The sequence below is a fragment of the Ptychodera flava genome, chromosome 9, assembly GCF_041260155.1.
Source record: "Ptychodera flava strain L36383 chromosome 9, AS_Pfla_20210202, whole genome shotgun sequence".
In the NCBI taxonomy this organism is placed as follows: domain Eukaryota; kingdom Metazoa; phylum Hemichordata; class Enteropneusta; family Ptychoderidae; genus Ptychodera; species Ptychodera flava.
This window is the reverse complement of record NC_091936.1, coordinates 25,332,471-25,355,671: the sequence shown is the minus strand read 5'-3', so window position 1 is coordinate 25,355,671 and position 23,201 is coordinate 25,332,471. Positions and strand designations below refer to the sequence as shown.

Here is a 23,201-nt window from a genome sequence, read left to right as displayed (position 1 = left end):
TTCACTTTCAGTTCTTTTCTAGAAATGCTGAACTTGTTTTACTTACATGTGAACCACGCTGAATAATAAATGGAAGTTTTAGCTATTTTTCCACTGAAAATGTGCACAAGAATTTAAATTATCACTTCTCAGGCCTTCCAAAACAACAGTTAAAGCTGCAAATTTAGAAATAATGACCACACCTTATCCATACTTTGCAGAGTTATTTAGATTTCCAATCCAACAATTTTGTTTATTTTCACATAAATTATTGTTCAGATATTGTACATCGCTTAACATCACCCTCCCAATATGTGAAATGGAAAAAATCTCAATTTGATGAGAAATATATCCTTTTCAAATTATTTTGTGGGAATTTTGCATACTTTGTAAATATATCGACATTCAAATATTTAAAACCCACAACTCGAATATAATATAATGACCATTCAATTATCACTAACAACGTTCATGCTAAAAGCTCTGACAATAAGTTGTATGAAGATAGGTTTCCATCAAAACCACGGTGTAATTTTACAGTGAGCACAGTCCCGTACAGTGGACGCGCGCGTCTTAGAGTGCGCGTTCTATAGTTTGCAGCTATGATGACGTAGAAAGTGACTCGATCACCCTTATAAGCCGTGGGGAGACGTAGCCGTAACCTGGCTGTCAAATGACAGCTTGATCCTTTGATGCTACGTTTCGAAACCAGTGTGTGGTCTCTTCCTCAGTCGCTTTTTGCAGCTTGCTGTCCTTGGATTTTTGTTTCACTGTTTGTGCTTTAATGATTTTACAAAAAATAGTCATCATACTTGATAAAATGCTGAATAAATTTAGCTCCTAAAATACATACAAGAGCATCTGGAAAGCCACAAATAGCTGTAAAAAGCCATAAAATCTCAAAACCCCCTTCGAGGGGGGGGGGGCACATCCCCCTCTCGAGCTCTCCTTCCCTTCGGTCGCTGCCTTAACTAGCCGCCTGATAAATGTTTTCAGCCTGTTGATAAAAAACTTCATGAAAGCCCTGACAACCGCAGTATTTTAAACGGTTGGAAAACTTTACAGCATAAAAGAGCAACATGTACCTTACCCGGGACCTTACACAGTCGCGCGATGCGCCCTAGGTGTCCCTGTAGCTTAAAACGGAATATGTCATCATGAAATGATTGTTTGGGAATTGTTTACTGTTCAGACCATCGGCGCGTCAGCTAGCGACACCATACTTCAACGAGCGAGTGCATTACCATTAATCGTCAAGACTGCTCGTCTAAAACGACTGAAGGTTCAGCCACTGCCAAGTTCATCACATTTATGCCAGGGTGAACATACGTTGTAGATCTCGTCGCGTGATCAGCACCGGCCGACCAGTCACACATCGGAGCGATAAGGACGCCGGGTAAGCCATTACATAATCTTAACTGCGACCGTCATGAATATTGACACTGTATGTGAAGGAAGTTGGATTAAATCTTTTCAGTGATTCCTCTGCCTGTCAGCTTTACCAAGTAATTTTGTGAATGCACAAGCTGACGAGCGAAGGTCACATCAGGATAGTTCTTGGAAGATTCAGGCTTACATCGGGTGGTCCCTGAAAGTTTCAAGGACTCATCTGGGTGGTCCCTGAAACTTTCAAGGACTCATCTGGGTGGTCCCTGAAAGTTTCAATGTCACATCTGGATAGTCCTTGAAAGATTCAGGGTCACATCTAGGTAGTCCTTAAAAGTTTCAAGACTCATCTTGGTGGTCCCTGAAAGTTTGAAGGTCAAGTGAGTATGGTCTCTAAAAGATTTAGGGTCTCCTCGGAGTGGTCCCTGAAAGCTGCAAAGACATCTCTGTACAGTCCCTAAAAATTCCAGACAAAAACTGTTGGTTCCTGCCGTTAATATTTTAAGGTTTCAACAGACAGATGATATTGATTACATTTCTTTGCACCTACCAAAATAGTTCATAGAAGGGCTGAAATAGTTCAGTGATTTTTTAAAATTTTCCAGCATTAATTAGCACACTCACAAGAAAGGGTAGTTTAATCAAATTTACCAGGTCTCATTTCCTTGTATATGAAATAAATAAATGTACAAGACATTTTCTTAACATCTACCAAATCATTTGAAAGAGAGATCACCAAAAACATACACTACAGCAGAACTGATTTGGGTAGAGGTAGAAGGCCATTTTCCCATCGAAAATTTAAAATTTTATCATGCATCGTTTGGTGAGAATAGCAAATGCCTACAAATCAACCTTGGAAAGTGAATTTGTATTTAGACTTTAACCTATTATAGAAACAAAATTGACAAATCACTTACATTTAATTGGTTTCTCTTCCCGAGAGTGCAAAAAGCTAGACAAAAATGTAAAATTTGTTGGAGATGTATTTGATGATTGTGCAATTATCAATAATTTATGAAATTCGCCACCGTCTTCACACAAAAACACTGTTAGATTATTGATTTTTAATAGATTATAACAAAATGCTCATGATATTATAATCACACAATAGTTCCAATTGTGTTCACTGTGAATTTCAATTCACCTTATATTTGAGCCAATGCACAAGAAGAGTTCCCTATCCAATCATAGAAGCGCATTCAATCAACATCGTATTATTTATGTCTAAAAATAGTATTTGTCACAAGTTTACCTGTGGTAGGCCTGGCCGAAATATCGAAATAGATCTGAGATAACATAACATTTAGGAAGAACATTCTTTGGATCAAGCTAAAAACACAGAAGACTAATGGTATATCTGAACACGTTTAAGAATGTTTTGAAAGACGTAGAACAATCTAATTAATACAGCAAATACAGCCATAACTGTACATTTCACCTTGAGTCATCGGTTGAACCAGATTCCGATCCGGTCAACAATTTGACAGTCCCTTGAAATGTATGAAGAGAGCAGTTGAGTTATGCGAGAACTACAGAGGTTCTTTAACATAAGTGGTCTTTACAATGGTACCGCGTAAAAGTATACATTGAACATTAACATTGTTAATATTCTTCTGTTTTCCGTCATATTTGTATTCTCATATCGATGCTTGGAAGTAGTGATGACTTCAAGTCTCAAGAATACCTTCAGTGCAAGGTATTTTACTGCGTATCAGCACCAGCCCCTCTTTCCACAAGCAACGATGCTACCTCTGCACAGTTTCCGTCTAGAGAAAGTTCAAGTGGTGTTTTACCACGCTGTCAATAAAATACATTCATGTAAATAACAATAATGCGAGTAAAGGTTTTTACCTTGTTACTGACTACTTTAAAGTTAACTTTGATTTCATGTCACATCGATTTTAACACCGTCCCTCCACCACCAGTCTTGAAACGCGACACGTGCACTATTGTTTAAAGGTGTTAATTTCTCTACCGTAGGAACGAAGCGCGTTACGGATGTAAATGCTTGCTTGGGGACGCCATCAGTAGCGATTGGCAACATCTTGCGGTGCGGAGTATTTTTATTTATTGTCATTTCTTTGCTCCTCAGGTAACTTTGTTACCGTATAGCTAGGATTTCTGCTACAACTGAGAAACTGTGTTTATTGAGGGTATTTTCTTTTAGATTTTCGTCTATGATTTTCCGATTTTTTCAGTCGAATTTTCACCCACTAAATTTGACCTCGCTAGGTAGGAAGAGACACCTTATAGTACGAAAGTTCTCCCCCTTTCACTTGTATAAATAAGAAGAAATCGAAATGACTTTGGCGTGATCAATCAGCCATGGGGTTTTCAAAATTGGTAGTATGCGTTTTTTGTCGTTTGCTCTGTACTGTTTTAGAAAACGCCCGAGTTTTCGACGATGCATTTGTTGTTATAAATCAAGATGGCGGCCACCATAGGTCGGCCATGCGTTTTTTGAACAACGAAAATTGCCAATCAACCCGTAAAATTCCCTGTGAAATATGACTTGCGAGGTGTATACCTCCCTAAAAGTTTATTTTCTAGACTCGATTTTCATTCCAACATTACTCGAAATTAATTCTTTCGAAGTTTCGGAATGCTGTTGAGTTTGTCGCGACGCCATTTTGAAACTTTGATCGCGCAGGTTGGTTCTTCGGTCACGAAGTTTTTTTCCCTTTCCATGTTTGAATCCAATCCAACTCAGCATATTTTAGTCACTGAACATTAAATTTACGGTATTTACGAATGGTGAGACACTTATTTTGATGTTTTTTTGTGTTTGTGTCATTGTTTATCCGTTTTAAGACTTAGAGGTACAGTCGCGTACAGTTGTCTACCGGCGATTCCTTGCAAGCTCAAACTGTTTTGGAGGCCAAAAAGGTACGCAACGGGTTTGAAAAGAAATGAACTTTATGTATAAAAATGTGAAAGAACCTTGATGCTCCCACTTCAATATCGAACGTTTGTGTTACAAAATATTCGGTCTCGTCAAGTTTATTCAGCAAAATCGCTGTAGTGAATATCGCAGTGCATTCTGGTCATTTTGGTTTAAATTAGCATATTTTTCATGCAAATTCACGTACTCGTCACCTTTAAGGTGTCAGAGATTCAAGGATTTTTTGTAATTGATATGTTTACCCGCAAAGCGGATCGGAACAAAGAAACAGGAGTTGTTTCCAGACCGGTGGTGGAGGGACGGTGATTTTAAGCAACAATTTAAGCTTCAAACTTGAAAATAATCTCAAAAGTTATAGAACATTGAGTAAATATATATTGCACCAAGCAGAAATATGACACTGAGGGAACGAGTATCTGATAAAGCGTACCGGAATGATTGTCTTTGGGTGTCGACTATATCATCATCGAAGTATGGTGAAAGTTATGCTTTAAGCGACTCAATTAACAGAATGTTTACGTGTTGGGCTTGACTTTATTCAATATACTGCTGCAAAACATCTTTTGTCAAAACGGAACAGCACAATTACTGGCGCATCCAGTGACCAGGAGTCTTCATTGTTTAGTATGAAACTTTTCAAATGAAAATTCTTCCTTATCCTTTCTGATTTTCTGTCGTTTCATATAAAAATAATTCTTCTATGGTATGATATGGAAAACTGCATGGTAATCGTAAAAAACACAAAAATATGCTCAATATTATCGGCCCTTTAAAAGTCCTTTATTACACGTCGACTAATGCACAGACATGCATAAATAACATAATGGTCCCGTCTCTTCACGTCTTATCTACTACTCTGGAAAGAAAGACGCAAGTGGGCCTGCTTAATTCCATTGTCTGATAAATCGACGAGAAGGCGTTCGGGATCTAAATTAGTTCAATAAACACAAAAAAGTTGCTAAAAACCACGCTTTCATCTGGAATCTTGTATAGATTATGGAACTGACCTTATTCAGAGCATTCATATAGGCTCCCTTGTCTATCAGAAAACCAGCTACTGTTACATTGTTATTCCGTGCAGCAATATGTAGCGGTGTTTCTTTCTTCTGCAAGACAAGAATGATAATTTGATTCGACAATCTTTTGATCAACTTCAGATCACCGTAAGTGTAACGACCAAATTTCTTCTGAGAGCAATGTTTCCTAATACATGAATCATTTGACTCTTTTTGTGCATATCTAAATAAGTGAAGTTAAAAATAAATAAATAGTCACAAGTTACACATACATTTTCATAATCAGTGTAGATACCAATATAACCTGTTGTCTGAAATATTCACGTCGGCATCAGCATCACACAATATCTTGACTATATCAGCTGCTTTCTGTGTTTTGTTTCCGGCAGCCAAATGAAATGGTGTTTGACCTGCCTGTGACGTGAGAGCAAAGAAGAAACGAACAACAAAGCAATCGTGTTATTTAATTTGTTTTTAGTTTAAATCAAGTAATTAAATGTTATGCTTTGCTAAATGTCAAATATATCAGCTTTGAGAAAATGACAGAAAATCTTTGGCTATGTGCATGTTGATGGAAGTATAAGATGTGAATTTTGACTGTAGATTTCCATACTTGGTGAATGATGAGATTTATTTCAGCAAAATTGTTTTCGTTGTTACCACATTACCGTGTAGCGTTTGTGTGCAAGCTAATCACGACTACTCATCCCAATAGCTATCTGAAGTATTTGACTAATAATTAATTTGTTCTACACGTATTAATCACAACAACGGGCCCTTAACATCTAGCTACCAAAGATAAACATTGTAACTTGAAACTTGTTTTAATATGCATGTTTAGTTATGGATGGCTTTGAACTTTAAACGCTTTAAAAAGGGTGACTGACTAATTCTGCTGATTGTCATTTAGAATTTCATGTGTAAGGCATGCAAAAGTTAGACTGCATCATACGATGTTCTGTACCCCTGATTTGTTCATTCACAATGGCAAAACTGTGCAACTGAGCTCCAATAGAGGACAATTGTTGACAAAAATCCTCTCCAGATTAAATCATTCAAGCTAGAGACAATAAAATTATATCAGTTATAGCTATTCAAAACGGGACCCTTTTTCTTGATCCCTTTAAATTCAATTAGTCACTTTCAACATGTTGAACCAAAGAAAAAGAGACACAGGTTGGACAAACCCCCAAAGGATGAAAATAGGGATTAAATATATTAAAGCTAATCTTCATTTTTAGAAAGTTCAGATGTCAGCGTCCTTATTGAAATACTGGCAAATAGATCAACAGTTTGTCTAACCTTGTTCTTCAGGTTTGTATCAGCTTTAGCTTCAACCAATAATGTGACACTTTCGACACAGTCTTGCCCTGACGCCGCAAAGTGCAATGGTGCGAGTCCATACTGCAATGAAAAGGCAAAGGAAACAGAGACGTTAATCGACCCATTTGAACCGGAGTTTTTGTTGGGCGTATAATCATTTATGTCGGAGAAGCAAGGTCATATACGATTGGTTTATTCACTTTTGGCCTTGTACCGAAAATCACACCTCCCTTGACAAATCGTGTAGAACCATTAAGCTCTGCTCGTAAGTTCTTTTGATCACGATGTTTGATGTTGCAATGCGCTGTTTTAGTCTGCTTTCGATTTTTTGGTGTCTTCCCAGTTGCAAGCCATTTCTACACATTCTGCTACCGTCGCCTCCAACATAATCGAATTCCACAATGTCGAAACGTAGCTACAACTCGATGGGGACTGATTTTATGCCGAGGAACACTTTTCAAATTTATAAGTAATCATCAAAACGTTTCATCTGATCATAAAGGACGTATCGCATCACAAAAAAGGCCCCGGAACAGTTGTCACAATGGATTTTGCAGGATAGACTGTCTTATAGTGTTCTTCCAACACAAACATTTGAGAACCTACTCGCATGCCCATAATTTTTCCATCGTGGATGATTTTGAATTGTATTCCATTTTTCAGAAAAGGGACAGTATCACTGTCGGTTCACCTTGATATGATGTTGTGAGTATGGTAAATGATTATTATAAAAAATTACATTTGAATGGTAATAAATGAAACGAATTAATCAAGTGCAGAAACAAAACCGAAAATGATATGATATACGTAAACACTTTTGGAAATGCTGTAAATGACAGTAAAGAGCACGAAAAGTTATGTCAACTTTTTCCTGTGAAGTACAATCCTTTATATCTTTGCTTTTTTATATTTTACATATGATAAAGATCATACCGAATCTGTTTCGTTGACCTTTCCTCCCTTGTTCAGTAAATATTTCTGAATTTCAACATTGTCCATCAGGGCAGCAATATGAAATGGGGTCATACCATTCTGTAATAGTACAAAGATATAAAATATCTCTAGAATTAGACTATATTTCGTAAAAATGTATGCTTGCAAATTGATTACTTCGTTTGCAAAGTAAGTTGAAGCATATGTTACACATAATTTGCATAAATTTACGTATATGAATATTCCGCTATCTTAAGTTTTTTGATGCTCTCATCATATACATGTATAATTGCATTGCCATATTTTATTATATAATTTTATTTTATTGAAGTTCGGATGGGATGTAATAGTGACCAGCGTCTACCCTCAACTTTTACAGAACGACACAAAACACGTTAAATTTACAGCAATACTCGAAATCAAATACACCTTTCTTCATGTGTTTTCTGACGAATCTAGGCATTATTTAAAATATCTGACCTATTAGGATGTTACTCAAGCTAATGTTTTCCCCATGAATGTCATATCATTAAATAAGTAAAAGAATTTTTAACAGTGATTGACAACAGCTTGCAGTTTGAAAGAAAAGCCTCTTCAGGAGATTTGAACTCGCCAATTGGGACTTTGAAAATATTTTTGCTAAGAGAACATTCATTCGATTGTCTTAATCAATCAATTGGAGCAAATTACTAATTCAATGTGTTTTCACAGCCTTTAACCGGTAAGAATGATCACTACTGCCATGGACCAGTGATATATACAATTGCCATTTCATTTTAGTAGGATGATTGTCGCCAAATATCAGTCAGACAGCCAAGCCCTCATTTGCATAGACGCTATTAACTAAGCCACGTTCGATAACTTTTGAATACACTGTAATGCCGGCGCGCCGGCGATTCGGAGCACTTTTCCGTCGAAAAATAACGTAAAAGACGAGCTCAAAATAAATAAAAATTACCACATTTATAAAATAGATGTTGAACTATGCCGTTCGGTGATTTTATTCCAAATTTTCTTTTGTTATTTTGTAAATGAAGTCAAAGTGAGCCTTCACTGTGACACAAATCCACCGGGCCGCTTCTGAGGATTTACTGCAAAACCAGAAGATAGAAGAACTCAGAATTGACATATGGGTAGTTCCATATGGCACAAGCCCATGCACTAATTCACTTCGGAAGAAAAATAGTGCAGACCTTGAAGTTTTGATATCTGCATGGATGCTTGTTTAGTTTGAACTTTAACGTCAATAATTTTTGTAAAGATATTTTTCTGCCTGAATCAAAATGCAGACTGTTGTGAATAATGGCTGAAGCATTTGGTGGTAATATGAAGAGTTCTAGGGCTAATAGACATCATAACAATGGCCGAGTTCGATTGTAACCCGAGTAGCGACCCGAGTAGCGCGCGTTGCAACCGAACGACTTCGAGTTGCTACTCTGATGACGAAAATTACGTCATTTGACCTTTGAACTGAACCCGGGCCTCTCCTGCGTTACGACCAAGGTTACTTGGGTTAGAACTCGACAAAATGGCCACCAAACAATCGTGAGTAGATACAGTTTTTTATATATTTTTGTCATTTTCGAGAAAGAAAGCGGTAACCGACGCTTTTGCATTGACTAACCAGCAATGTTCATAACTTTTACAGTGCATCTGTATCTATGCACTCGCCGTACTTGTGCAGACGACAAAATCTGGCGATACTCTCTTTGAAATTTGAGTGGTTTGCCGTGGTATACGTACTTGGGCATCTCAGCTTGTGCGGCTGGCGCCTTGCCCCAAGGACGAGCCGCACGACAGAAGTCCAAGCCCCACGGCCAACCAAGGTTATATATTGCAGCTAGGTAGTATATATGTTTTACTGTGATACTCCCGATTTTCCGGCAAATTTTTTTTGTTATTATTTTTTCGACATGAAAAATGAAATGCAAAACCGATCAGGCAACGTCAATATTATTTTCATATTCTAAATTTAATGTTTCACGTCAGCTTTCAGCTTGAAATTGTTGACGCAGCGAACGAAAATCGCCCACGAACAGTTATTCAAGTCCAGAAAGAAATTGCATATTTGTTGAAATCACCGAACCTTGGTAAGTATTAGTAACGACAAATAAACGCAAAAGTTTCATCAAACGTCATGCAGCAGTCGTTTTGTTTATTTTGGCGTTGAAGTCAGCTGACTGGAAATATGTACTGATACATTGTAACGATACAAGTCAATCTATGTCCATGTGTGAGGTCTGTACTTGCTATTCTGACCATTTTGTATTTAGTATTTTTTGTGTGAGAGATATGCAGCATGATGACATATGCACTGTAAGTATTATGTTTACTGGGCAAATTATATTTACTGTGTATCTATGTTATGTATTTTTTCTTACATTTCTACTGGCCTTAGTGCCTAGAGCCTGATTAAAATAAACAAACAAATAAATCAATTAATGAGTAAAAAATTGAATCGTGACCTAAATACACTAATTATTATCTTGAATAGACTCCAACATCAAACAAGCTATACTTAACCAGGCTATAGCAGCACATAACGGAAAACAAAAAGAAAATGGAAAGCAAACTAGTCAGCATAGCAAAGATGGAGAGAATGAAACACAAGCACAACAAGATCAAGCAGAGCCTACAAAAAAAACAAGCACAGAAAACAACACTAACATAGATAAAGTTCATATCTGGACAGATAGGGAAGAAACTTTATTAGTTGTTCTGAGATCAGATATGGAAGATGTGTTTAAACAAAGTGTAAGACATGAGAAATTGTGGCAAAGCATTGTGTCAGAAATGGAAAAAGCAGGTATTTATGTTACTATTTCACAAGTGAGAGATAAATGGAAAAATCTAAAAAAGTCCTACATGGAAGTAATCGATAATAGAAAGAAAACTGGTGGTGAAAGGAAAACTTGTAGACATTTCAAAGAATTTGATAATCTGTATGGGATGAAAGAGTCTACAAATCCTACATGTACCATTGACTCCCTTAATCTAACAGACACAAGTAACAAGAACAAGGATTCTATAGTAACAACAGTGACAGAAATGACAGACATGACAACGACAAATACAGCAGACACAACACAGACCACAGCTTCTACTGATGCAACACCACGTAAATCTAGAAAAAGAAACAAAACATCTGATAGAGTTTCCCCTCAAGACAAAATAATTGCAGCAATTTCACAAATGGAAAAGAAAAATGATGATCTGTTGAGCTAATGGAGAAGCAACACACAGAAAAAATGAAGAGAATGGATAGAATGTTGAATTTATACGAACGGTCTCTGAGTAAGAATGAAAATTGAATTAAAATGAAAAATACGAACTGAATTACACAGATAGTTTGTGCTAATAAAAGTCACCCTTAATTTTTCTGAGTGCTTTGATAGGTTTCCTAAATATTTCAATAGAGGTCTTTTGTTGTCTGTAACAACACAATGATTTTTTGAATAATTTTTTTTCATCTGGACATTAGATGGCCTTCATTGATTTCCATACAATTACAAATATTCATTGTCCACAGTTTTACCAAAAATGTTTCATAATGACCAACATTGATCTTGTGTAATTTTTTAAAATTTCATCACAGTTTTTCATCCAGTCGACTGTTTTGATCATTTCAAATTTTTTATCAAAAACTGTTCCATGAAATAGTTGATGTTCTTTGTGGATAGATGGGAGAATTATTAATTGACAGGAATTAAAATATGCTTAACTTTTCAAAAATGCACACAAAATTTAATCAAATAGAGAAACAGTAATGCAAAGTTTAGCACTTAGTCTTTTTCAAAACTTCTATTGAAAATAGTTGACTTTTTTGTGTAAATTTCAAACCTTGGTACAAGTAATATGTCAAAAATACATCTCCATTTATAGCAAGCCAGAGAGAATTGATTTGTAAAATATTATAACTTTAATAAAATGATAGTGATTTAGTATACCTTGTGTAAAATTATTGTGTAATTGTTATAGCTGGCATAGCAGTGGGTAAGTTTATTAAATCCTAAAAAAGAAAATATTTGTAAGTTATTATATCTTGAATAGCGTTCATAATAAGTTACTTGAGAAATGTACAATGAATTGAACTGATCTGTAATTTTATATGACTTAGATGGAATTGATATGTAACGTATCATGTCTTGAATAGAATTTGAATTGTAATTTACTTCTATTCAGTAGAACTGATATGTAATGTATTATACCTAGAATAGATTTCACATGTACTGTAGTATACCTTGAATAGAATTTGAATTGTAATTTACTTCCATTCAGTAGAACTGATATGTAATGTATTATACCTAGCAAAGACTTCACATTTACTGTAGTATACCTTGAATAGAATTTGAATTGTAATTTACTTCCATTCAGTAGAACTGATATGTAATGTATTATACCTAGAATAGACTTCACATGTACTGTAGTAGACCTTGAATAGAATTTGAATTGTAATTTACTTCCATTCAGTAGAACTGATATGTAATGTATTATACCTAGAATAGACTTCACATGTACTGTAGTAGACCTTGAATAGAATTTGAATTGAAATTTACTTCCATTCAGTAGAACTGATATGTAATGTATTATACCTAGAATAGATTTCACATGTACTGTGATAGACCTTGAATAGAATTTGAATTGTAATTTACTTCCATTCAGTAGAACTGATATGTAATGTACTATACCTAGAATAGACTTCACATGTACTGTAGTATACCTTGAATAGATTTGAATTGTAATTTACTTCCATTCAGTAGAACTGATATGTAATGTATTATACCTAGAATAGACTTCACATGTACTGTAGTATACCTTGAATAGAATTTGAATTGTAATTTACTTTATTCAGTAGAACTGATATGTAATGTATTATACCTAGAATAGACTTCACATGTACTGTAGTAGACCTTGAATAGAATTTGAATTGTAATTTACTTCCATTCAGTAGAACTGATATGTAATGTATTATACCTAGAATAGACTTCACATGTACTGTAGTATACCTTGAATAGAATTTGAATTGTAATTTACTTCCATTCAGTAGAACTGATATGTAATGTATTATACCTAGAATAGATTTCACATGTACTGTAGTATACCTTGAATAGAATTTGAATTGTAATTTACTTCCATTCAGTAGAACTGATATGTAATGTATTATACCTAGAATAGATTTCACATGTACTGTAGTAGACGTTGAATAGAACAAGTGTGTAATTTAATATACTCATTTGTAACATCTTAGACAGGACAATACTGGAAAAGGGTCTTTGCTTTTTCATGAATAGTTTTTATGCAAATGTGGATTCCAATCATTATTAATGTTTTTAGCTTTATAGCTTCTGACTATAACATTAATATTTAATGCAATAAAATATTTATAAATATATGATCTTAATTTATCAACAAATATCTGATTAATTTGTAATATGACACTATCTTCTCTTATTAAAATTACTGCTAAACCTGATGTTTTATTGTGTCACTGTATAAATCCTTGTACTAGAGTAATATGTAGTCAATTAACCCACCACTGTGTCTTATGTAAAGGCATGGGAACTGTGTAAACAATTTATGTTAGCTTTGTTTCAGACTCTGCAATGAGTAAAGTAATCAAAATTGTACCCATCCATAATCCAATAATATACATGGTCAATTGTTACAAACATAGACACAAAACAGCACAGAACAGACAGTAAAGTATCAGTACACACAACAAAGTCAAATCAATGGAAGAAAGATATGTGGACCTCTGGCAAAAAGATCAAGAAGTGATGTTGAGAAAGCGTATGCCCTGGGGTCCTTTTGAATGAAATAAGTATAAAACTGATGAGACCATGGAATTGAAATATTTTCAGGTGAAACTATTGACCACTAGAAGGTAAACTGGATTTGGCATTGCACAGGATGACACAAATTATTTTTTTGGATAAATTAAGAAATTTTATCAGAGCTGTTTAACTTATATATGACACTGAAGAATTCATCTGGAAATTTCAAATTCTTTGTAAGAAATATATTTCTATGAAAATATTTGAGTATCTCTTCACATATAGTACATGTACCGTATATGAGTACAAATGAATCCTAACCTCTTGTATTAGCTGTGATAACTTTTGTCATTTCTGAGACATTTGATAAAAACACATCAAACAATCATGTAATGAATGAACAATGTCTTTAATGCAAATCACTGACAAATAATCATAGCAGTGAATATTTTTACAAGTATTTCAAATATTTAAAAAATTAACAATACTTGTAGTTAAATAACTGATTAGTGTAATAATACTTGACAAAACGATTTCATTGAATAGTCTTTCTGTAACATATCAAAACATATTTATAATTTATGTCTAAAATTAAATTAAGAGAAGGATTAAGATTAAATATTTCAGGTTAGAAGTACATTCAGCAAAATTTAATATTAATTTTTTTCTTATAACAGCTAAACAACTTTCAAGATTAAGTCTCACTGATTTTTGAATTATCCCTTATTGTAAATGATTCATCAGTTGTTGTCTTCTGACAATACCTCCAGGTGCATTCACATGAATATTTGGATATTGGTTTGGATCATTGATATGTTGTGGATCTAAATCAATATAGTTTTCCACGTCATCATGATGGACAATGCATAGATTGTGCAGAATACAACCAGAAATAATGGTCTCACACACATCCTCTGGACTATGCATTGGCAATTCTCTGAGTCTCCTCACACGCCCCTTTAAATGCCCAATCGATCTTTCAACATTTTGACGACAAGATGAAAGTACACGATTAAACCTGCGTTGTTGAATATTGAGAAATCCATTGTCTCTGAAAGGAGTGATGAGCCATTCTCTCAGAGGGTAGGCTGAATCACCAATGATATTTTTCCGGGATCCAGAGTCACTTGATCTGTCTCAATTCCTGTAAACACTGAAGAATTCCGAAGGACACGGGCATCATGTGTGCAGCCAGGCCATCCAGTGTATGCGTTAGTGATCAATAGATGATCGTCTACAATGACCTGGAAAAAAATGAGATGCAACTAAACTCAGCAAATTCCCAAATATTCACAGCAGAATAAAGTGTCTCGTGTAATAAGATTATGAAACTTTTCAAAATAGAATATATTCCTCCAAACAGTTGACTGCTATAGCTCACCATCCAGCATTTCACAATTACCCCTCCTGGCCCATAATGGATTAAAGCGAAGTTTGCATGACATTATGTACGAGGCAAAGCCGAGAACATTATGTTGTGTAAGGTTTACTTAAGTCCATTATAGACACTGAGGGGGTGTATCATTGCTATACTTTGTAGTTTTGGCAATGCTAGTGATTTTCTAGCTTTGTAGAAACATCTTGCGCCACAATAATCAGATAATCAGAAACATCAGTAATAGTCCAAGGGTATGATGTCACAACATTCACTGGTATTGACAAAGCTGTAATATAATATTACATAAATGGACAATCTCTCATCATGGAACAGCATGCATTATAATCAAAACTATCATTATAAATAAGAAATCCTCACCTGAAGTTGCATTGATGCATAACCTTTCCTATTGATATAATCCTGAGCTCCACCAATACAACCTGACAGTCGAATGTGAGTTCCATCAATGATTCCGACGACACCTGGCAAACCATAATCAAGCTGGAAGCCCTGGGAAATCTCCCTTTGTCGCTCCTGTGCTGGCCACTTGATAACCTGGAAAAAAGGAGAAAATATGGATAAATTTTTTTCATCTTAGTGAATTTTTTAAACTTTCTTCATTTAATTATTTGCTAACACATTTTAATCTTGAAAATTGTGAGAACTTTTTAAAAGGTTAAAAGACAAAAATGTCTAGGAAAATTACATTATTAGACCTAGATCACAAAAATATACAATTCCCCAAAAATTACATCCTCCATAATCAATCATGAACAAATTTAAATATTTAATGGATTGTTTGACACTATGAAAATTTTCATATGTCACTTTTATTTTCACTGTGTTTGTGTCATGTTTTGTAATGAAAGTTGTGGCAAAAAACAACTCCACAATCCCAGACAAAACGACTCTACAAGTGTAAAACTTGATGAGTTCACTCTTTCTCCACCAAAGAAACTTTGCTCTATCTAATAAGAAACATCAATACTCTATATATTAATAATCATAATCTATATTTCTTATATAGTACATTACATATTTAAATATCTCAATGCAATTTACATTAAAAGTGAAAAATAATAGCAATTAAAAAAATTATCAATAACAGTAACAACTTATAAAATCACAGAATGGTTAAAAGTAGATAAAAATATTAAACTCATATGTAAAATGACTTAAAAGTGTAAGTTTTTAACCTTACTTTAAAATTATCAAATGACTGAGGTGCACAAAGGTGTGACGGTGTGCGGTAAAGAATTCCACAGATGAGGCACACAAATTGAAAAAGCTCTCTATCTCCGCAGTAAGATGTGCGACCAATGGGTTGATGTAAGTTAATTTCCCCATTAGAATGTGAACGTTAGGTGTGACTGGTACAACGTCAAATCAAAAGCTCATCAAGATAAGATGGTACATGGCTACAGATAGCTGTGGGTCCACAGCTGTGGTGTTTTCGGACGGGATTTCCACCTTTTAGGGACTAGTTTTTTACTTTTCCAATACCGGGTAAAGAATCGGAAAAGTCAAAACCAGCCCCTTAAAGGTGGAAATCCTATCCGAAAACACCACAGCTGTGGACCCACAGCTAGGCTACAGATAACTTTGAAAGTAATACAAAGAATTTTGAAATAGATGTGTTGGACAGGCAGCCAATGGAGGTCACAAAGAATGGGCTATGATCACTTTTCTTCTTCCTGGTGGCAAGTCGAGCTGCCGAATTTTGAATTGTTTGCAGTTTGCGTATTCCAAATGAAGGGAGGCCGAAAAGTAAACTATTGCAATAATCCAAGCGAGATACAATGAAAGCATGACTTGAGGGCCGATCTCATACATTACGGATTTGCCTATCTTTAATTAATGCTAAATATAGTTCTGTTCCCAAATATACCATAAAAATAATACAGAAAATAGAATGTGTACTTACATCTTTCATCGTAGCAATGACAGCTTTGGTTACACGCTTTACCAAAGAATGAACTGTCGATTTTGAGAGATTGAAAATGTGCCCAACTTCCCTGATTGATTCTTGATTTACCATGTACCAAATCCACACCAACAGCTGTTTTTCTGGGCTCACTTGAGGTCGGCCACCAGGATGCTCAATTGAAATAACACGGGAGATTCTACCCAGTACAATGGTGAAGATATCTTTGCAGATACGGAAGTGTATGCAGAAATCTTGCAAAGAATACTGTGGTACGACATTTTCTGCAAAGTTTGTAATCCGTGGGACACATTTTCGGCGCAAAAACAAACAACTCAGAGCGACAATGATAGCAGTATTTGTCCGGAGTTGAATAACTGCTGCGGAGTCTAAAGCTTGGTCACAATCCTCAAAAAAATTTCGAAAAACTAGAAATTCATTAAACTCGGTCGCCATTATTGTTTACATGGGTTACTACTCTGTTGTCGTTCGTTTCGTATCTCCCGGGTTACATTTCTGCGCATGCTAAGTAGTGTCCAATGACGTAAGTGTTTGCTACCCGGGTCGCTACCCGGGTCAGAATCGAACTCAGCCAATAAGCCTGAAATTTGTCAAAAACACCACTGAGGGCGCTATTTTCATCGCTATCTCAAAATTTCCGTGGACTTGCCCACACGAAAAATTAATCAGTAGTCAAGCTGACATTGACCTAACACCTGTTAAGAGGATTCGTGCCGCTGAATGTTTTAAAATAGGAAAATCGAGCTCAACGCTACTGTGGTGGCCTATGGGAAATGAATTAGTGGTCTTGTGCCATATACGTTCCATCGAAAATGACACTTTCTTAATTTTTAAATGCTTAAGTTACAATTGGTGTCAAAATTAACCATCCGATTTCCCGAGGAACTGAGAGGCCGCGCCGGTCGCCATGCTGATCTGACCGACTAGCGACCGTGGCAGGAAGGGCATGACCTCTGCTGATTGTTATCATAATATCAAACGTGACGTCACTCACTGTGTACTCTGAATTCTTAATACCGAGTTCGAGAATTAGGTACTTTTCAAAAAATCGCCAATATTCTAGATTCGGTAAGCAATCTCGAAACTTGGTAGAAATATCGTTTATAATCCCAGGCACATATTCATCTAAATTTTAAACATGATAAATCTTGCGTTACGGCAGGTGTCAAAATTAAAGTTCAGGTCGAATTGCAGAGCACTGAAACACACTTGTATCTTACGCTCACAGATATCACTAATTTCAATTAAAATCGCCTGAAAATATCTCTACAGGCAAGAATACTATAACTAACCCATTGTGTAGCAAAGATAATATGGATTGATCGATTCAAGCAGTCAAAATTGCTGTTTCAAAATGGTACACTCAGACGTGGCAAATTCGCAACTCACTCAGTTGCGAAAAGTAACGGTCTCGACATTCAAATGAAAATTATGTTTAACCACATGTAAATGAGGGCTTGGCTGTTCGACTGATATATGCGTCGAATCGGTTCCGGGGTACCATTGCCGTGTTCATAAATTAGTAAATGTAGTCTTCCCATGAAGCAAGTTTGGGGAACAAAATGACATCCATTCGTGATTCCGGCATAATTTAAAGAACCTACTTGCTCAGTGCAAATGAATAAGTGTACTTTTGCAGCACATAATGCACAAGTTAACACGAAACACTACTGAGTTATATACCCTAAGGTGTTAAACGATTAAAGTTTATAAGGGCGGATGTGCAATCATTATTCACATAGCTTTTACTTGGTTTACTGTTCACAGAAATGGACATTCATACACAAAATACTTTAGGAAATGTTTTAGAATAGGTTACATATAGACCTATGATAGATCTTTTCTTCAAGCCTTTTTGAGTAAAACCTTTCAGAAACTGGGTACATTTAAGCTACATCTATTGTCAAAAGTTGGCTTTTCACAATTTCAAAATTCATAGATGTCATACCGAATCATATCTTCCAACGTCTGCTTCTTGTTCCAACAAATATAGTACAGCATTCATCCAGTTGTTTTTTGTGGCAACATGGAGAGGTATATTTCCATCCTGTTGGTGAAAATGATATTCGATTACCTTTTCAGGTGGCCGAACCTTTTTGTACTGTATCAAATAAACTACCTTAAAAATGATGGTTGAATGCTTAATGATGTGTTGGAAAGCGAAAGAGGACACGTTAAAATGAACGACATATTTTTATCTTTCAGTAGGCCATGAGAAGCATGAGAGGATGAAGTATGTGATATCCAATGCAGTCAACAGAAAATTAGAAAGCCTCTTTTAAAATCAGGGAAAAATTGTTTTAACCTTACAATATTTATTCAATATCAGTACAAGCGTCCAAATTGTAAGTAACTATACCCTATCCTTAGCATTGATGTCACCACCAGACTTTAGGAGAGACTTTACTCTTGTGATGAAATTTTGTTCCGCCTTTATGTCTTCAGGATGATGTTCTTCCCGCTAAAACGTATCAGACAAAAAGATATTTGATTACATATATATGTAGTCAGATGCGCTGACATATTAAGATATAGTATACTATACATCTTCACATTTAAAAGTACCGTGTGGTGCATAAATTGGCAGACAGTGACTGCCATGAAAAGAAAGAAGAAATGAAAACATGAACACAACTCTTCACACTACCCGTGTATGGGCATACTGTTGACGTATTTGCATCTGATAAAAACCGCAGAATTGTGCGTGATTTTGGACGGGTCTGTCTAAACGACGTCCCAGGCTCCCGTGAGACTTCAATTACTAAAATAGAAAATGAAATGGTCAAGTCTGACCGAGGCTTGATGGATAACATGTTAATGGGGTGAGTGCAAGTAGCTATCATTGAAATTACACATCGTCTTTTGAGGAACATTTTGTATCTTTTTATTTCTGCCACATAATCATTATCCTCTTTGAACGTTGCAATTGCCGTTTAATTGATAAAAAACTATACAAGGTAAAATCACGAGGGAAATAAATGTTAGTTAAATAATCTACCCGGAAGTAGGTACCGTGAGAAAAAATCAGTCCCGCAACGTGTGAAGGCTTGTTAGGAATATTATCATTTCACATGAATGATATGTATGTAGCGCCACACTTTCTTAGAACATTGTTTGCGTTCAACTATCAGCCAGTTGAAGTGTAAATAAAGGATATTCACATAAAACAACAAGGGAACTGTACATTTAAATTTAATATGGTAAACTGCCACTTAATAACATAACATGGTCTTTGTTAACGTTCAGAAAGTGATAAAACCCTCATAGGCTTCAAGAAAATAGAATTGTGCGTACACTTTCATGTATTAAGACTGCTTGAGATGTGGTGACAAACAAAACCTTGCGCGCTCAATCAAAGCGGTGGTAGTAGAACAAAAAAACTGAAATTGATATTTCAAAGAATAATTCTGTGAAATATTCAACTTCGATTTCTCTTTCAGGTAGAACTTTAAGTTTTTGAATCACTATTTTAATACTTCAGATATTCTGTACAAATTATACCCGAAGATAATATCTCGGAACTGTATATCCATACATTCCTTGATTTTAGTCCTGCAAATTGCAAACTTAAGTATTCTGTGGAATGCTGTTAAGTTATGTTATTACTGATGCCGCGTTTGTTCCAAATTTTTGAAAGCTATTTTTGCCCTTGACCATACACACGGGCGATTGCTTTTTACATTGACAGCGGAAATCGGAAGTATCATGAAAACGCAATGTGACAATTGCTACATAAATCATATTCTAACCTCTTCATAGTTAGAAGGATAAATTTTAACGTACTATATGCAAAGTATTCATACTCTTACACAAACAATATCTACATAATAAAGACACATGTGCATAGGTTAACCATTGCCAAGTTGTAAGTTTGCAGACTATATAGCTTTCGACGTCTCCAACATGTCAGAAATTATTGATTTATCGTGACTGAAAGCGTACTATTGCTATATAAAAACCCTTTAAGTTGGATTACAAGGAATAAGAGCATTAATATAATTCGAACAAATCTTCACGATCAGCATGAATTTTCGTGAACTTCAAGCAAAACTGCAAGTCTCAGATAATTACGGCATGTAAGCATTACAAAAATATGCGCCTGGATGGACAATCGGTGTTATCTGAGATTTTTCAGAACTGGCACCTTGCATTATTGGCTTACAAGAGTTTCAGAAAGATGATAACAATGGAACAAACAAACAAACAAACAAACAATAGAACAAACAACCAACATACATGACTAAAACCATGAATCTAAGTAACACCGTTATGGTGATCTGTGTTTTTTAGGTTTTGCAGATCAAGACGCGCAGTGATAGCAGAAGCCTGACTTTCTGGTAGCACGCGTATTCATATGGTCCACCTACATAATGTGGTTGAGCCCTGAAAGGCTAAACCATCTTCAAGTTCTATTTGTTACAAGGATATTTGATATTATGATTGGCATGATTTATATGGAAATCAGAAGAAGGTTATCCAGCATAAAACACAGTGGCTATTGCAATAACAGAATGGTTTTCTGACTTATACCACTCATGGTCATGTGACACATTCTTCTCACCGTACGTTTTATTATCGCAACACCAATTGTTCTTATGCAAATAAGTAACCATTACGGTTCATTGATATGGAAATTAGTAAACCTTACAGTTTAATGAATATACTTCATTATCATATGAATACAGACGTAAGGTTTACTACTTTCCATATCAATGTACGCGTAAAGGTTTACTTATCTACATACAAACGAAAATAAAACATCTGGCAGATTGTACACATGGCAACTTTTAATGAACTAGCAAAATTACATTTCAATGACAACTTATCACCGTGTTGATTTTGAATGAAAATATGGCCTGATGAACTTGTATACGAGGTTATTAAACGTAATGGTATCTGAAGAGCAGCACGGAGAATGGTACTCTTCAACATTTGCATCAACTTTTGTCACAGGTTGTGGGATTGTAAAGCGTTAGACACGGTTTTCTGCAGGAAATTGCTGATACGCAGTGTACGTGCGAAATTCTTCATCAGGACGATGACCAGTGCATTCTTTAAATAGTTGTTCATCGAAGCCCTTATTCATACAAAGAAGTTACTCCAGCAACCTGAATTTAATAAAAATAATCAATAATTGAAAAATATTGCCGTCGAAAAGGAATGAGATTTGAGCGGAAAGTAACGGCTTTAGCTGGCAAGTTGTAAACCGCACTCGGCCTTCGGCCTCGTACGGTTTACAACATGTCAGCTAAAGCCGTGAGTTTAGAATTGTAAACCCACTCGAACCCGTACAATTACCTATACTTATTTATGATGACGAGCGAATATTTCACGTATTGTCTCTTTAAATGAAACAGCTAACATCACAGGTATACGTGTACTATTAATTATTAACGTACCCGGGTCGTGGCCTTTGAATCAATGTGTTTGGTTTTCAACAGCTTTAATACTCTAGAATTTCTATTAGCACTTGCAACATCGATTGGTGTCTTACCATACTGGAAGTAAAAAAAAATATCTGTTATGATAACAGCAAGCGGTATATTTTCTCCTTCGAATGTTATTTTTTTTGCAAAAAAGTCACTCAATACACATTTGACAGTAAGGAAGTCTCCACGAGATTTTGACCATTAAGGACATATATACACGAGCGATAGCAAGTGCATATATGGATTAAGCTAGTCAACACCGAGTGGTATTGCTGGGGTGGTTTATTGCTGTTTTACCATAACAGTATATTGTCATCGTGTAAAACATTAAAAATACATTTTCTCTGGATTTGCGCTCGCGAGTTTTACAACCGTGCAATATTGCGAATATAGTAAGGTTATTTTCACGTCTTGACCAATCAGATCACTGTATTTTGCGCCTTCGATATACTGATATGATGTAATTATACTTATATTGGGCCTTGGTTGTCTAAATTCAGTAACTCATACTCGCAGGATCACATAGTGTTGATTGCAATACAATTGCGTCCTTATATTGTGATTAAAAGATAAAATTTAAGATTTAATTAAATGTAGACATTTCATCAACCGCCAGATGGTAAATTTGCTGTACATGAAAATTGGGGTAAGTAAGCATGGATAAACTTTGTAATGGCCAACCAAAGACAGCAACACCAAACGGGTAACTTGGAAATAGCTATAAGTGAAATAGTTATAAGGGAATGACAATTTGTCTTTTCTAAACTAAACAGGGAATACATATTCCATGTAATGTGTAATATATATGATGTAGTTGGAATCATACTGCCATGTGTCGATTAAGTCATTGTTGGAATAGAGCAAGCAATGCATCGTGTTGTTCTCCGCATCGCTGCATTTGAACAGCCCGTTGATTTTATCATATCCTGTAAATTCTGCTGACGACACACATAAGGCTTCGTGTGCAATTCTACTTAATTGTTGAATCCATTTGTGGAATCTATAGCTGGAGAAATTTCATCGCCGTGAGGTTCTGTCCCTAAATGCACCGTTCAGGGATTTTCAGGTAGGCGCATAGAGTGATACAGTCAAAGGATTCAAATATAAACATTCATGGTGGAATATATCCTTCT

The 23,201-nt window shown here is 35.5% G+C and overlaps 2 protein-coding genes across 2 annotated transcripts in view; both read right to left on the bottom strand.

The window, feature by feature from the left end:
- Positions 1-23,201, bottom strand: part of LOC139139636 (putative ankyrin repeat protein RF_0381) — a 45,185-nt gene that overhangs the window by 11,633 nt on the left and 10,351 nt on the right. The window contains exons 10-16 of the mRNA XM_070708506.1: positions 18,999-19,100; positions 18,588-18,686; positions 7,543-7,641; positions 6,589-6,690; positions 5,591-5,700; positions 5,278-5,376; positions 2,496-3,165 (exon numbers count right to left, since the gene is read on the bottom strand). Coding sequence (XP_070564607.1) covers positions 5,331-5,376; positions 5,591-5,700; positions 6,589-6,690; positions 7,543-7,641; positions 18,588-18,686; positions 18,999-19,100 — 558 coding nt within the window. The 3' untranslated portion in view covers positions 2,496-3,165; positions 5,278-5,330. The remainder of the gene's footprint in view (positions 1-2,495; positions 3,166-5,277; positions 5,377-5,590; positions 5,701-6,588; positions 6,691-7,542; positions 7,642-18,587; positions 18,687-18,998; positions 19,101-23,201) is intronic.
- On the bottom strand, positions 13,708-17,212 carry LOC139139637 (uncharacterized). The gene is made up of 3 exons (XM_070708508.1): positions 16,619-17,212; positions 15,073-15,249; positions 13,708-14,560 (listed from the first exon to the last, which is right to left on the bottom strand). The coding sequence occupies exons 1-3, from the start codon at positions 17,072-17,074 to the stop codon at positions 14,393-14,395; spliced, it is 801 nt and encodes a 266-aa protein (XP_070564609.1). The 5' UTR covers positions 17,075-17,212; the 3' UTR covers positions 13,708-14,392.